We start from the raw sequence: 16,697 nt of genomic DNA on the forward strand, positions 1-16,697 counted from the left end.
GTAAGAAATATTGATCATAAGCTTAGACGATCAAGAGCTATTCTGCACATCCATAACAGCAACAACATAAAAACCATTTTGTTCTTGGAATACCAAGAACGCTTTTTAAAAACCTAACAGTTACAGATCAAAAAATATCTTAAAGCATGAAATATTTACTTAAATAACAGTAAAAAAAAAAAGACTCCTTGTCCAATTTGTTTAAACTTCAATACAGACCCTCTATTTTTACTTCAAAGTTAAGAATTTGTTTAGGACTCAAGGTAGAACTAACAACTGCATGCCATACATTGATTCTAAACATATTTGCCACTCACCTTTTCATTAGCCATTGAGTGGTACCACCAGAAGAGTCGTGTAGTGATATAGTAAGCAATGATGACATCTACAGTGTAATGTTCATGAGCAACAAGGATACAAATTATGCCAGCAGCACTCATCAGCCAGCAGATTAAGTGATACCACCAGAAATGACGTGGTGAATCTGTAATAACAGGGAGGTGAAGGGAAAACAAAACCAAAACATATGTATTACTATAGCAATTCAGTGGGTAAACTGAAAAAAAAAAATGAGAAAAGATGATTATCAAAGACTATTGAGTAGTAAAGCATACAACACAGACGGGTGATAAATAGATGTACTATCACTTGTTCTCTAGTTAGCTTCACCTCTCTTCCCCACCTATCCTAGAAAAACACGCTTCTTTTGTTTGCCTACTTTGAATCTCTGGTCCTGTTTCTCTCTTCTGTACTTCAAGTAACATACATTCAAGTCAAATATCTAGGATCCGTGTAAACTGTGCAGAGATCACAGATTAAACAGGGGAAGAAAAAATACATCCTTACTTTAATTCCTAGTTTTAGCTACTTTACTGAGATATGTACTCTGAAACAATACACCGTTTGGAGAATCACAGTATGCAAAGTTAATTCTTAATGAAAGCATAAGAAGCGGGAGTTTTCAAAACACATTTTAAGCTGCTTCAGGGGCTGCACTTCCCTCCCCTTCTCTCCCCATTGGAAATTGTCTTGAATGTTGCAATGACCATTCATAACCTCTGAGAGGCTAACAGGCTCCATTTCACTCATAGTGGGAAGTTTTGTCAACCCTTCCCTTGTGGTCCAATGGTCAGCCTTTAATTTTACACAATGCTAGCAGACTAGCTACTGATCTGAAATCTATCCACTAGCACTTTGATAGTCCTGTGCAAAAGAGTGGCTACAGAAGGAATTTGGCTTTGGTGTATATGCCAAAAATAGTAAGTTTCCAAATCCCTCTAAGCATTACAGACAAAGCTAAACTTAGTGACTTAAGGAAAAAAGTAAAGCAGCAAAGGATGGAAGGAAGAATGGAGCAAAGAAAAAAAAGTCCCAAACTGAACTAGAAATAAAAACTTAATGCATCTTTTGCTGATGTGTCATGTCAAAAAAATACACAACTTAAACAAATGCAGTAAGTAAAATGTAGTTCAGAGCAGCTCTGTTTAAGACCTTGCTCAGCAGATGCTTTGCTAATTATACAGGAAACAGAAATAAGGAAAGCTATGCACCTCTCATGTTCAGAACATGAGTTATAGAGCACAACTACACAGATACATATCCTTAGAAATTAGGTAGCAGTCAGAGGTCATTACAAAGATTTATATGATACTAGTCCTCCAACCTGTTACGATAAAAGCTAAGAATTACACTGCGCCCCTAAATACTCAGTCATCAGCATTCTTCCTTGTACTAAAGCATATCTGAACAGCATGCAGCTCCAATTACATCCACAAAACAAAGGAGAAAACAAATCAATTCTCAAGCTATTTTCCCAATACCGTTTTGATATTTTTGATGAATTACATACGTATGCCATTCATCCAGTAACATTCACTTGAAGGCCTAATTGATTAGTTTGATGATTCTTATCTTAAACTACTGTTTAAAAACCATCTTGAATCCACAGATTTCAAGATTGCAATGTTAAAACTGGCATTTTTAGGTATTTCTCTTAATTTATGCTTTTTTATAGCATAGCACTGCAACATGTCTCTCCCTCAGCATTTTAATGAAGTAAGGAATTCAACTGACACTGGCTAATCATATTTCAGCGAAGATTACATATTACTATCATTCCAACCTATGCAAATGCTAGCTTGGACACAACTAAGAAAAGATTCCAATTTGTAACACAAACTGAAGAGGAAACTCTTCGCTACTGCATTTATAAAGCAGTTAAGTTCCTAGGACAGAATTACAGCTTACCATAGATCAGATTCAGAAGTAGGTGCTCAGTTCTCTAGAACTGGAATCAATGCTGTGTGTGCAGCAAAGATAATTCTTCACAGTCCCTATGTTTCACAATACTAAACAACAAAAAGGGAAGTCGTAACCCCAATTATATCTCCTATGTGCTTGCCAAACTCTTATCAATTTGAAAAGCATAAGGAAGAGACTCTAGCAGAAGACATCCAAGGAGCAAGAACCCCTCAGCTTTTCACTGCTTGATATAATTAACTTACTGTACATTTAAAGAAAGAGCATTGCTTCTGGATGTAGTAAAAGCGTGCAGTGACCATGTAATCAAGCCACAAAAATCCCTTCGAATCTACGGCATAGCAACCAGCCTTCAATGAGGTTACCTGACATGTTTCACTTCAGCGTTTTGAGCCAAAATTTGAATAACCTGTCAATGAACAATGAAATGCTAGCTTGCTTCAAAAAAAAAAAAAGAAATCACTTCTTATAAAGCTAGCAGTCAAATGTCTTAGCCACAGTAAGCCCTTAAAGCCCACACTGCTTTATTACACTTATGTTCCATTTTTACTCCACAAAGGCACGATCTGTTTTCACACACGTGAATGTACAGTTTGTGTACAGTTGACTGGTAACTTCCAGAAGGCAACAGTTTTACATGCGCTGTAATCACAAGCTTTTTAGTACAATAGATGCAAACAACAAGAGTGTATTTAAATATACCATAACTTACACTCTTTGATGAACAGGTAGATCAGTGTTAGTACTACAGTGTGACCACTGAACAGGAAGTCTCCACACAAGATGTGAGATCCAGTTATGGACAGGCCACCACCAGATATCAGTCGCAAGATCCTCTGCACCTTTGCTTGAGAATCTCCATTCAACTAGACCACCAGAAAAAGAATACAAGAAAAGTTATGATACACAGTAAGTAACTCAAATCAACTTCTTCCCCAACAATATGTGGAGTTAGGAAGAAAGAGACACATCTTCACTCCTCTCCCACCCCCCAATCTCAAACAATTTTCAATTTACTAAGCTTAGAATTACTTATGAAGGAACTACCTTAGTACTTATTCAGATTTAGAGCAGGTTTTTTTTTTTTTTGTATAATTGCAATCAGTTCTATTTTTCAAAAAAAAAATGTTAGGCAAACATTCAGTATCACCTGGATACCTAAGGATAACTCTGAAAAGAATGAAGATAAAAGGGATAATCAAGGTGTTCAGAATCAGAAAGAAAATATTCATGTAGACAAAAAAAATTCAAGAGAGCTATCAAGTCTTTCAGATTTTGATTAAACCCTCCTCTTTTAATGGCAGCCAAGTATCTTTGCTGGAAGGGCAAATAAGTTTTCCTTGTTTCTACCCTTCCCATCCCTTGGGAAAGGCTGCTACAGGCAAAGTAATTTTTCAAGCTATTAGAGCAAAACAGTTGAGGAGCTCTATAACAGTGACATGTAAAACAAGCATCTTCAAATAGATACAGAATCATAAGAAAGCAACATAGCAGACAAAATACTTAAGTCAAGTTGTTCCAGCTGGAAATAATAAAACTGAACAGGCTAGATGCTATACCTCAAGACTGATGAGAATCTACCCAGGAACTGACATATTTGCTTGAGTATTTGCTCCAATGAGCCATAAGGACTCAAGTAAAGATTAAGGTAAGAATTAAGAAAGCAAAGGCTCCTACCTTTGGTGCACACTGAAAATGCATTCCGGGCACAGGTAAGGTGGTAACATACATAGTAATGCAGCGGTACAGGTACAAAGTTCCTATTATAAAAAAAAACCTGCGTCCCACAATTGATCTGAAAGTGATGGGGAAAAAGATTAAATTCAAAGGTCACATACGTGATATATATATATATATATACACACATACACACACATACACGTGTATATGTAACAGTTACAAAGCTCTAGTTTAACTAGATAAGTCACTAGAATTACAGAGCAGCTCTATCTCCTGCTCCTGACCTTTTTTCATCCCATATTTTAAAGTCAAATATACATTTATAATATCTACAACTTAGGCAAGTGATGAAAACAGAAAAAGCTTCTAGTTTAGCTGTAGGAAATAATGGCTTTCTCTTCAGATTTAAAAAACCATCACCACGATTTTCTCTTTAAATATCATTGGAATAATCACACTCTAGAAAACTCAATTCCAAAGTAAATTTGGCTAGTATACGTAGGTGTCAAAATCAAATCTTAAAACACTACACAATAAACAGGAGACACCCATATCTCTGTATCCAGCATGAACACTGAAACATTTTCTAATTAAGTCATCCCTTTGTCAATTTTCTGCCAGCTCTATTCTATAATATTGCTACAGATTCTACCATAGATTTCTTCTACTCAAATCAAATGAGAGAAAGCAAATGTTTTGGGAGTGTACAGCAGATGAAGCTACTTACTTATATCTAAGAAATAACCACTGGAATATCCACAATCCAACTAGTATCATTCCATTTATTTCTGATACAGAAAAAGCCCATGTCACACGATCAATATAATCAAAAAATTTGTCAGGCAAGGGAGGGCTACGCTCTTTTGGAGGTACTCTCTCATGGACCACAGTGATCATGACAGTTGTTAAAATCAAGTTGAAGAGAGCATAGACAAAGGCAATGCCTGTTTTCCACCATTCCAGAGGAAATTTGTTCCTAGATTCAGCAGGCATAGCAATCTGGATGTAATCAGGATATTTCTTCGCCGTTTTCCGCAAGCCATTGGACAAGCCCTTCGGTTTGTTATTGCCATTTTTGTTCTCCTCACTGACTGAGAGAGTAGGTCGTGTGTATCCATTAGCAGTGTCATTGTTTTGACCCTCCATATGGTCTTCAAGTTTTGCGGTCTCAATAGTATTCATTCCCAAGCTGTAGGGTTAAACCAGGTTTTATAAGTGACTGATTCTGAGGAGCTCCTTAAAGTCTCTTACTCCTTGAAGTCCAATGTTCCTGTTCCTAGATGATTTCTGATTACTGGCAAAACTCTTAAAAAGTGTCCATTGTGCCAAAAGATAGTGTAAAGCAAGTTGTGGAGACAAGTCTTTTTTTCCCCTATAGTTCTACTACCTGCAAAAAAAAAAAAAGAAACTTATTGAGAACCTTCAGAACAATTAATGTGATGGCGAACAAATCTTAATGTTTATGTATATTTGCATCACTTTTGACTGTATATGTAAAGAAACTACAGAAAGGTGGTTACTATAAAATAATTCAAAGCAATTCCTATCAAGGAATTTGATACATGATTGGTTTAGGCACTAGTATGAATTCAGGCTTTTTTTTTTTTAAAGTAGACAAGATGAACACATTCTAATTAATGTAATGCCATTCACTTTAGTAGTTAGAATTAAAACTAATCTCGTTTTGCAGCAATATTGAATGTTATTACTCAAAAGCATTTTGTACAAAAAATACTCCTTTTTGATTATAGATTCACTCTATATTACACCTTGGTTTACCCATACAGATCAGTAAATCTTAGTTCAGATGGTAAGAAAGAAAACATAATTGCACTACTGTATTTGATTTATTAAGTACAAAAGTCACTCAATGGATCGCTCCATTAAGTCTTCATGGACCCAGAATAACTACTTCAACCAAAAGAGTCCCAATGCATCTTCACAGCTGTTGTAACATCCACTAAACATCTGAATTTTCAGATAACTGAGAAATACCTTAGTATTAGGTGCTTTGTTGTGGAGACCAATTGTCTTTTATTGTACATAATGATCTGTATTTGTCCTTCGGTTACTTAAAAATTGGTCTAAGATGACGTTCCAAACAAGAACAAGTAGCAAGATCCACTACAGCACAGAATTTATTTCAATCTGATTTTGTCTGACTTTTCTGAATTAACTGCTCCACCTCTGACTTGGATTTACGAGAAAGCTGTTTGGGAAAAGCCTGCTTAATAATTTACCTCTTTATGGCAAGGACAATCAAAACAATCTGGAAAGTTTTTTTTTTCTTTTGTTTGTTTTAAGGAAAGGTATTAAACCACAGTCAGCATGTAAACCCCATCGCTATTATTATTATGCTATCTAGTTGCATTTTTCACTGCCTAAAGAAAGGGGGATCGTTAACCGGTCCCAAGTAAAGTAAGACTCATACAATTTTTCATGTGTTTGGAACCTGGTATTAGCATTCGAAAGGAAGGAAAGAACAAAGCATTATCTCCAGACTGTCAAAAACTCGATTTTTGAGAACAAGATCACTGCAGGGGGAGATCAGGAAGGGCATACCACAACTAGCTTCTCCCTGTTAAGGCTAACATTGCATGTTTATTTAGATCAAACAAAGTATTGTCTGCTCACATGAATCAGTATGTTTATTAGTTGCAGTGAAAATATAAAACCCAGCTGGAGCAGTCAAGGGAAAAAACAGCCTACTCAATGCCTATTTCAAGTTTATCAGTCTGCTTTCTCCATTTTAACAAGATTTGATTTCGAAAGCAAGGAAATCTACGTCAAGCTAAGCTGCTGTACAGCAGGTTTCTTTATGCTCACCTCCTACATATCTACCCTTTAATTAAATAGCTTTGAAATGGTGCTCTGTTTCTGATGGCTAACACCTGAAGATCAGCAACAGAAAATGAGCTTTTATACACTCCATCCCAACAGGTATTATCTCAGTTCAGTTCTGGAATCAGTTCTGGAATTTCATGAAGTAAAAATACTGTGATATATACATGGGAACATTTTGATCCACAATTCTGGATTTCTGTAAGCACCACAGCCTAAACAGTGATTTGCCTCACGCTCCCATAAAACGGATAGGGGAAGAAGAGAAAAATTGTTTTCCTCTGCTTCAAAAGCAACACAAAACCATGTACTCTCATTTCAAGAAGCAGAGCTCAGAATTCTCCCAGGCTCTTACTGTTCTTACTAATAAAAGAAGTATACTGCATTGATAGAAAAGTGTATTCTATAGGCAGAAGAGTAACAGCTTAAGCCTCTTCATTTAAGAAATCCTACAAGCTGACTGCCGCTTTCTGATTCCCAACAGAAGATGTACGTGTTTCTCAACAGTACTGTATACTCCCAACCTGAAAACACATTTGTATTAATCGCACTAATCCAAAGACATACAACAAGCATGGGAAGAGTATGTTCTCCCAACACACACCAACACAGCAATTTTAACCCTCAAAATACAACATTAGAGCTTTTTAACAAATGAAGCCACACAGCTCCAGGTTTTCCCATCAAGAGTTTTACTGTAAAAAAAACATTAATGAAACATCACTCATGGGTGCTTCAGTGTTAGGAAATCAAAAGGGTGACTTCACATTTAATCTCTATCTTACAACTGTTTCAAAGATCACTAAACCACTGCAAACAAACTACTCTGCATGAAGTCACATTCCTTTTGACCACTGAAGATCAAAAAAAGAATGTCTTAAATTCCACATGCCAAAGAGAAAATGAAACTAAAAACGTAACTTCTTACATAAAGGTGTGAAGCTATCCCACAACAGAGGAAGTCAGTTTAACAGTTACATCACTAAGTTCTTAACACTGAAAGCACTTCCTGACTTAACTAACATTAGAGCTATTTCAAGGCAACTCCTCAGTTGTTCAGCCACAGGAGTGAAGAGGGTCAAGTGGCATCTCCACTGGCTTCCCTGGGCCCAGCTGTATGCTGCAGTTACACAGCCTTGAAGCCCACCAGCCAGTACTTCCTGCTCTCCCCTCAGTTGCACAGGCAGGTAGCACTCAGATGCTTACACATTCTTGTTCAACTTGTCCTGCAATTTCTCCTAACACTTGTGGTGCAATAAGATTCTGATAGAAATGGTAAGGGGACATTCAAGAAGTTCTCACACAGGAGCAAGGGCTGAGCTACAACACACACACCTGCAATTCCATTCTACTTCCTCTCTCGACTATTAGTCCAGCAGTTTTTGCTAGTGAACTACATGCATTTTGGAATAGGACTGAGGAAGTTTTAAAAAAAAAAAGAACCATCTGTTCTACTTAACTGAAAGGGAAGATAAAGGCAACCTCAAAATATCTCAAACCCATTGCCAAACAACCAAAGGTTCTGATTTGTATCCTCTTTCAAGTTTAACTCTTGAAGCAGCTTTCAGCACCAAAAGTAGCTGAACACAATGCTACGGTATGCAGCTGAGACTCAAGGAATAATACCACAGCCTACAATCCACCCCAATTTCTGTTGGCCTTCATGTTTTTGAAAACACTTACTATTCTTGTCGTCTGACATTGAAATCAGCATTACACTAGAAAAGATGACACTGATAAAAATGTTTCTATTTACGTCACACTTGTGGTCTATTCTCATCTTTTCTCCCACTTAGAAGCTTGCTCTACCTTGCACTTAATTCTGCACAACGCTGTGCAGAGCAAGTTTTGCTTACTATTTCTCCACCTAATTAGATCTTTCCTCTCCAACCAGAAGTGAGAAGATTTAGAGAGATGCAAAGCTCAAGTGTTTCTTCAAAATCCATCATAAGATACCCATGGCCTTATAAAGTGCCTAATTCCACTCCCTAAAATGTACCATTGGCTTTTTCTTCTCTCAAATTACTTTTTCTATTACTGAACAATCATACTTTGATGAGAACACATTGAAATAAAAAGAAGCTTTCTCTTAGAGAGATTGATAATGCATTGGATGGACAAGAGCCCCAATTTTTATGTTCAAAGACTTTCACATAACAGGATCATAATCAAGGTCAAGAGTTGGGATACTGGTGAGTTCTTCACGGGCTCATAGACACTTTAAAATCAGAACTCTTTTTGAAATGTATGCATCTTCACTCCAATGAAGATACTAAAAACTTTCAGAAGATTTTTGTTTATATAAGTGATTCAGCAGCAGAGATGCCCAGATGTTGTATGCTTTAGAACTGTAAACAATTCAGTCTTAAAGGCCAAAGAAAATCTGAACAAACAATAACCTAGCAACATAGAAGCAAAGTGACATTCAGGCTTTTATATTAACTTATTTAAAAGCTGTTATACCTCCAGCTTGCAGGACAAAGCAGCATTCCTTTCTGGTACTTTTAGAGGACTGCAAGGCATATCGATCTACCATTTCTCATGTCTCATCAAAATTATTTCAAGCTGAGAGCATACTGTGAACTTAGAATAAGATTTCAATGTACTACATCATTTGATCTGCAGGAACTCCAAGGCTTTCTTTCCCTTACAGGGAGACTTTTCAATTTACTTCACTTGCATTCTCAAATACGGCTTATCAATTAAAAAAACAAAAACACCAGCCTTGTCTGACGCTTGTACTTCCTTGTTGCCAAGTTGACTACCCAGAGAAGTGACAGACATAAGAATAATCATCCTCCGATTCAGGCTTTGAAAACAACTCTCCAAACTTGCACAAGCTTTTCCAGCCAAAGACCAGAAGAAAACCAAAACCAACACAAACAGATCCCTATCTATGCCCCCAAACTCACAAGGTGTTTATTCCTTGGAGCTTCCACGTTGTCCTTACATTTAAGTAAATATCCTATTACTTTTGTGTAACCTGTATGTCCCTATATCAAGGAATAGGAGGTGCTCACAAACTATTAGGAGTAGGCTTTAGACTTCTTCAGTAATGGGCAACAATGCTCAGACATGACTAGCCAGCAAATATCCAGGGTTTGGAAGGAGAAAAATGAAACTTAAACTATTCTGACCTACTGAATGTTCATGGGGATTGGAGGGGAGTCGGAGCAGAAATCACGACAGACTTGCACAAAGCCAGCCAAGTTATGTCAAGGGATATGCAAAATTCCTGCAACAGATACACCCAGATTTTAGGAACAAGGTTTTTTTTGGAGCCAATTCAGTATTTTCTAAACCTGGACATCTACCTTCACCAAGGAGCAGAGTTCTTCAACCAGCAATATTAAAAAAGAAGTAGTAATTGCAGAAGTAAACTATGTATTTCAGTGAAAAATTCAAGAGTGAAAAAGATGCAAGAAGAACAAGGCATTCTTAATGGTTTTTCCTGAGCTTCCACTTACTCCTGTACATTTAACCCCTTCAGTTTTCTGTGTTTTCTTTTAAACGATAGTCAAAAGCAGATAAGTAACCAGGAGTACAAGAAAGCATGCCTAGGTTTGGCTTTTCATGACAGAATCTAATAACAAGCAGTTTTATTTAGGTTCTTAATCACACCATTTTCATAAGGTCATTTTTTTTTACATAAAAGTTAACTCACAATTGCTGAGTCTCACTCAATATTTGGAAATCCTAAAAGATTCAAAATCCTTTAAGTTCTAGAACTTAACAAGGACCAATGAGCCACTTTCAACAGCTTTTCCAACCAAGCAGCTCTTAACATACTGTTCCAAGTAAGATCATTCACATTGAACAAAAGCATGTAAAGTAAGACTGATCTTTTCTAACATTAAAGATGCACAAAAATCACACCCACGATAGACAAAGTTTTCATGCAGTAATACTGTTAAATTTCATTCACTTACTAGATTTTGCTCATATACATGATACAGCTGTAATATATTATTGTATTTGGCAGTTGCAGTAAAAGGTCTGGAAATAATGTAATGCAGAAAGAAGTTATGCAGCTGGCAATAACGAGAGAAGAGTTATTAGCAGAAACAACATTTAGCTAGTTTGTATTTTCTTCAGACAAAGTCTTCAGGATTACCTTTGATACCACAAAAAGAAGCTGGGTACCTTCTGTTACTTTGACAGCAGTAAACAGAAACTTGAAGATTTGTTTCTTTATGTTTCAGGTCTCAATTTTTAGAGTATCACTTCCTCCATCCTGTATGTTTACCTCACACTGTACATAAAGTAACATAAATCAGATTTGAGGTGTGAAAAACAGGACTGAGTTAAATGGATCTGCCCATTATTTATCTCCCCTACAGCAAAAGTATTTCCAGAGCCACATTCATATTTCAGATGTATAATGCATGTGCTTACATTGCACAAATGAATGCAAAAAATGAACTGTAGTTTGACAATCAAAGTTACAAGTTCATCTACCTTCATTAATAGCCTGCCAACACTTCTCACTAATATGATGCTAAAGAAGCCTGAGTAAAATAAAGCTGAATTACAGAAGTATCGCTCGTTTAAATGCTCTTAGAACAGATTATCATATTGTGACTTGCAATAACATTCAATTTTGTTAAAAAGCATTAACTACTTACCCTGTATAAAGCTATTCTCAGTAGCAGAAATGGAGCAAGTGGTCCCTACCTCTTAAAAGGGAGTGGTTTTTGACCAGGCATTCTTTGCAGTTCTATTATTTCAGAACCCTAATGTGCTACAGAAGTTACCACTTCTTCATTTGAGTAAACTGAGTCCTTAAAAGCTTCAAAAATCACTGGTTATTCATTTGTATAATCTTTTACCTCAACAGTAGGAAGGGTATTAATATATATCAGGAAAATCAAAACTATCTATAGTGTTCCACATCAGTGCCAGGTTTCCAAAACACTATCTCCCCAGAAGAATATAAATATATAGAATTTATACATATCTGTACGCGAGTAAATTTCCCCTTAGAATTGCTCAAGCAGTACCCAACGGCCACCTGAACAAAGAATGTTATCTTGGAGTTCTTCCTGTTTGCCTTTATCATTTCAAGTCATCTTCAAAATCTTCACCTGTTTGGTCCCCGGACTCCAAAAGATGATTTCTGCTGACCAAAAGCACGGTGCCCTTTAATGAGCACTTCCAGACATTACATTTACTAAGGTGAATTATTACTTAAGCTCCCAATCAGCTGTTTTTGAGTAGAGGCAAAAAAGAATATCATAGCATATTTTGTAACATTGCAAAGAAACACTGGGGTTGCATCCCTTCTTCCACACACACAAAAAATATATAGTAAACATTCTATAAACAGTGGAAGTCATTGTACTGTCAGTGTTACCATGTAAAAATAACTCAGAAAAGTGCTAAAAGGCATCTGGGGATCAGACTTTCATGCATGTAGTTTATTGTCTGATCATTTTTGTTTTGCTGTAGCTTCCAGACACCGATCAGAAATCACTGTCCAAAGACACTTCTCAAAACAACGGGATAAAAGATTTGTTAAGCAGCTTAGCAGCGCATCTGACATCCCACACCCTTTATAGATCAAGGGAAAGCTGCAGATTAGCAGCACCAGGAGCATGGAGCAGCACAGGAGGCAGCAACGCTTCACTGTTCTCTAAAATCCTCCACCCAGTTACAGAGGGCAAAGGTTGTGCCTCACAATGAAAGTCAGGCAGGGAGGTTAGTCACCACAGTCAGCACACAGAGGTGAGGAATAACACTGACTCATCTGTGCTTTGGCAACTCTGGTACAGCTTATTGGTCAGCAGGCAGTTAGAAAGGATGCCACACATTTCCAGTAAATTTCTTGGTGACACATCCTAGAAGTATTTAGGCAATTATTAATCATAACACCTGTTAAGTTCCTTCCTCCCCCCCCCCCCCCCCCCCCCCCCCCCTTCCCCTGGATGCTACTCCCAAATAGAAGCATAGCAACAACTGCTAAGTAAGAGAATTTATGTCTAGAAACAAGTCAGATGGCAACTCTGAAAGATGCTACCCAGAAACAAAGCCAAGCAGAGGCTTGTGTCCTCCAGTTATGGGCAAGTGCACAGCTCCTTCCGTTTGTGCCTTTTACAGGCTAGTTCATACATGCTCAGCCCACTGCTCCAGGACCTTCCAGGCTACACATGTTCAGTTTGTCATTCCAGGATTTTCCAGAACAGGGGAATGGGGAGCTACTCCTGTGCTCTCCACTCGCCTCACTGTAAGTTAGCCCCACAAAGGTGCTAATTGGCCCTCACCAGGCAACCACAGCACCTCAGGGTCTCGCTGATGCTCCTACAGGCAATCGCAACATCTCCTTAACATCTCAAACATTCAACAAGATAAGTCAGCTGGGTCTCTTGCACAAGGCACATTTAGAACTGATTATAGCTGTACCACAAGTTTCACGTTACAAAAACATCACATTAGTTTCATGCCCCACATTACAAGCCACAGACCTCTGCACTGGAGCAGCACTTCTTGTGTTTAAAGACCCCAACAATGAAAAACATCCCTCTTCAAATACAATCTCTCTCCTTTGGTTTTCCTTCCTTACCCTGAGGCTATCCTGTGCATGCATCCTGACTGATGTTTAACCCCACACCAACGATACTCTACCAGGCCACACGCTGTCAAACAGATCAGGAAGGAGTCACCGAGTAGTCTGAACACCTCTTCCCCTCCCAAAACTTAAATAGCTTTCAGCTCGATCAGCTCTGGCCCAGCTGCGCAGAAAGCTTCACAAGCATTAGCTGAAACGATGACGTACGCAATATATCCTCTGTCACTGACAGTAAACACGTAGATTGGCTGAAACTGTTGATGAAACATGACCTGCTCCCCGTTTGGGTCTTCCCCTCCAACTTCTCATCTTGCCATCACCTCACCTGCCATGGACAGCATGAGGCTCCTGCACTGCAACCAACACCCCCTGTAGAACTGAGATGGGAACACTCACAGCTCTTTTTCAAGCTGTTTGCTCAGAGGCTGAGGAACCCCAGTTGATACATCAGATGTTGGTTTCCCCCACTATCACGTTTTGATTTTTTGTTCACAACTTATCTGGTTTTATTTCTGAAAGATCGTGGCAAGAGATGTTAAGGCTACTGAATAATGAACTCCATGATGAATACACACAGACGTTTGTGGAGATAAGCACACCAGCACAGAACCTTGACAGTTTTTTTCAGTTTGTCATAACTGTAATTATATCAAGTTTCCCATACGTAACTGCTTCCCCCCCAGCAAAATGCTACTCATCAAGTTTAAACACTACACTGTTTAAACAAAGTCATTGTGATCCAAATTTCCAATGCAATCCCATGGTCTTCCTCACACTTATTGAGCTAATGGGGCAGTTAAACATTTTCTATTAATAGAAAATACTTTCCACATTATGCTGACAAGAAAAAAAGATATTTCCTTTTAGTATTGAGTTAGTCATGGAAGACAACACTTCAGTATTATGCACTTCAACACTTCCTTCTTCATTTTTGTTTTTTTCCACAGATTCATGAACAGAACATGCATTTCCTTAGAACTATCTGTTCCTCTGGCTGTCACGGCATCTCTCCACAACACTGTTAAATAAAATTTCTAGTGGATGGTAACAGTGGGGCCAGCAGGAGGAAGTAACGCAAGCATCACTGAGACACTTTCTGAAACCTTTTACCAGTTTGCTATTCCCACTTGAGGCACCTAACAGTGGGAGGAGGAGGTGCTGAGAATACTACTAACATGTTTTTATTGCCTCTCATGGAGCTATTATTTGCCTAAGTAATTAGACACCTCCAGAATAATATAAGCCTTTCCCCATTATTCCCTGCTAAACTGCAGCCTTTGATAAGAAGCATTTTCTATCCAGCATTTCACAAACCAGCACTGAATATCACTGCAGTAACCAAATCTGCATCTAGCTACTCATGAGGTTTGTATCCCATACTTTGGTTCACTGTATAAGTAGAGAGAGTGAGAAGCTTACTGCCTAAAGCAGTTAGAAACAATTAAAAAGAACAAGTCAGTGATGCTTACACTTGAATTCCCATTTACTAAATCCACAAGATTAAAATTACTCCTGCAAGAAAACAGCTGAGCACCAGTCTTCTACACTGCCTGGGGAAAGCCATCATTGGATTCTCCTACTTAGGTCATCAGGCAATTCCTTTGTATTATCTATACCACTCATGGACAAAGACCATGACCAAAAAGCTAAAAATTAAACTATTAATAACTTAATCATCAGGTCATATTGATCTTATCCAACCAGTAGGTGAAGTGTGGGGTAACAGAAGCAGAAGTTAATCTACATAGAATCTTCTTTTAAACAAACCACCCTGCACCTCAGGTAGCCACTTCTACTTCATTAGCAACTTGTTACACCCAAAGTAATCTACTCATTATCACTCAACTTTTTACCAAGGAAAGTAAATGAGCAAGCACACCAAACAGATAACAGTGTGAGATGCAAATACAATTTGGCCAAAACGTCTGCTAAGTGGCGCCTGCATTGGTTCATCTTATTCATCTTACCGACCATGATGAATACTGCCACCTCCAGCCAAAGAAAAATAGTAAGGTGAAGGGAGGAGAAAGATCTTCGGACCAAACAAAATGCTTGAGAAGAGAGACTTTGAAAACGTATTCACAATTATATTTCACAGTCCAATCACAAATTTTCATGTTAAGTTGTAGAGCTCTATAGCTTCTGTCTAAATATTAAGTGATTCAAAAAAGCATTTTAAAGCATTCTACTCCATGCCAGGACAGACACAGCAACTGCAGCCTGACAATCATTAGCTGTAAACAGCTCTCCTGCACCCCCCTCCCCAAAAGGAAAAAGAAGCCACCCACACTGCAGCAGGCAGGGCTGCAGCTGACAAAACTGTAGGCCATATCCAGACTCACAGACTCATCAAGACAAGCAATGTTGTGCAGACATGCTAAGTAACCATGGCATATAGGAAATCAGTGCTGAATCTCACCTGCATAATCAGCCACAAGAGGAACAGCTTTGCGTTCAAATTGATATAACTGAATCACTTAAGAGAAAGCAGAACTTGAGCAAGATTACTGTACAGGAAAAAACAATTATTATTCTGGTCTACCAACTGATATCTTCTCAGGAAGGAAGAAATATCTGAATATATATTGGTATTTCTGCTGTGCTCCTGCATGAGTCTTCAACAGAAATCCCAGTTCATCAGCAATGACAGTTCAAGCACTAGCTTGGGACCGACCTCATAACCTTAGGACAAATCAACATAATAAAAGAGAATTACTGTCTAGAGAAGAACCTGAAGGCCAGACACTGTAATGGCTTATATTTCAGAATATCTCGTCAACATAGCACAAGATCAATCCAGACCCCTCGTATTGGTCTGTGCCTTACAAGGTAGGAGGCTTTACAAGGGCTTGTAGAACTAAGCCTCTACTGAAATCAGTTGCTCCAGCAAGTGATGTTGAGTGATCATTTTTCAGCAAGAGCCATCACACATGCCTCTACTGTTCATTACTCTCCTTACAGAGGATAATAGCTTGCCCAAAGTCAGACCAGGGCACCTAGGCATCAAGGGTGCCAATGCAACCTTCAGTATTCACACCTATTCTACAGAGGTAGCAAAGGACACAAAGGGAGCTTCTTACAGACTTGATCTAAAACATGGGCCAAGCCAACTTCAACTGACAGTCAGTATTTGAAGTTGTTACTAGATTTTTCAATTTCATCTTTAGTGCTCCAGTTATGTAGCTGTAACACAACCTGGCAAGGATAATAAAATGCAACTGGAACTCATGCTGTGGGTCAACATTAATTTTGAACTGCATGAAATGCATTTCTCTCTATTTCTATATAAAGACAGTTGATCACAAATTACTCATGGGTAAGACTGTGGTATTTGCTTTTATTTTTTAATTAA

At 38.1% G+C, this 16,697-nt stretch overlaps 1 protein-coding gene across 8 annotated transcripts in view; it reads right to left on the reverse strand.

The window, feature by feature from the left end:
- The window catches only part of SGMS2 (sphingomyelin synthase 2), a 37,887-nt gene that overhangs the window by 9,569 nt on the left and 11,621 nt on the right, over positions 1-16,697 (reverse strand). For 6 of the 8 annotated variants that reach the window (XM_015276206.4, XM_040698927.2, XM_040698926.2 and 3 more), the window contains exons 2-5: positions 4,667-5,326; positions 3,937-4,054; positions 2,972-3,125; positions 318-484 (exon numbers count right to left, since the gene is read on the reverse strand). In XM_015276206.4, coding sequence (XP_015131692.1) covers positions 318-484; positions 2,972-3,125; positions 3,937-4,054; positions 4,667-5,121 — 894 coding nt within the window. In that variant the 5' untranslated portion in view covers positions 5,122-5,326. Of the gene's footprint in view, positions 1-317; positions 485-2,971; positions 3,126-3,936; positions 4,055-4,666; positions 5,327-13,339; positions 14,027-16,697 lie in introns of those variants that run through there. The other 2 variants (XM_040698925.2, XM_046940082.1) reach the window with 2 other exon arrangements.

The sequence above is a fragment of the Gallus gallus genome, chromosome 4 (assembly GCF_016699485.2).
Source record: "Gallus gallus isolate bGalGal1 chromosome 4, bGalGal1.mat.broiler.GRCg7b, whole genome shotgun sequence".
Taxonomy (NCBI): Eukaryota; Metazoa; Chordata; class Aves; order Galliformes; family Phasianidae; genus Gallus; species Gallus gallus.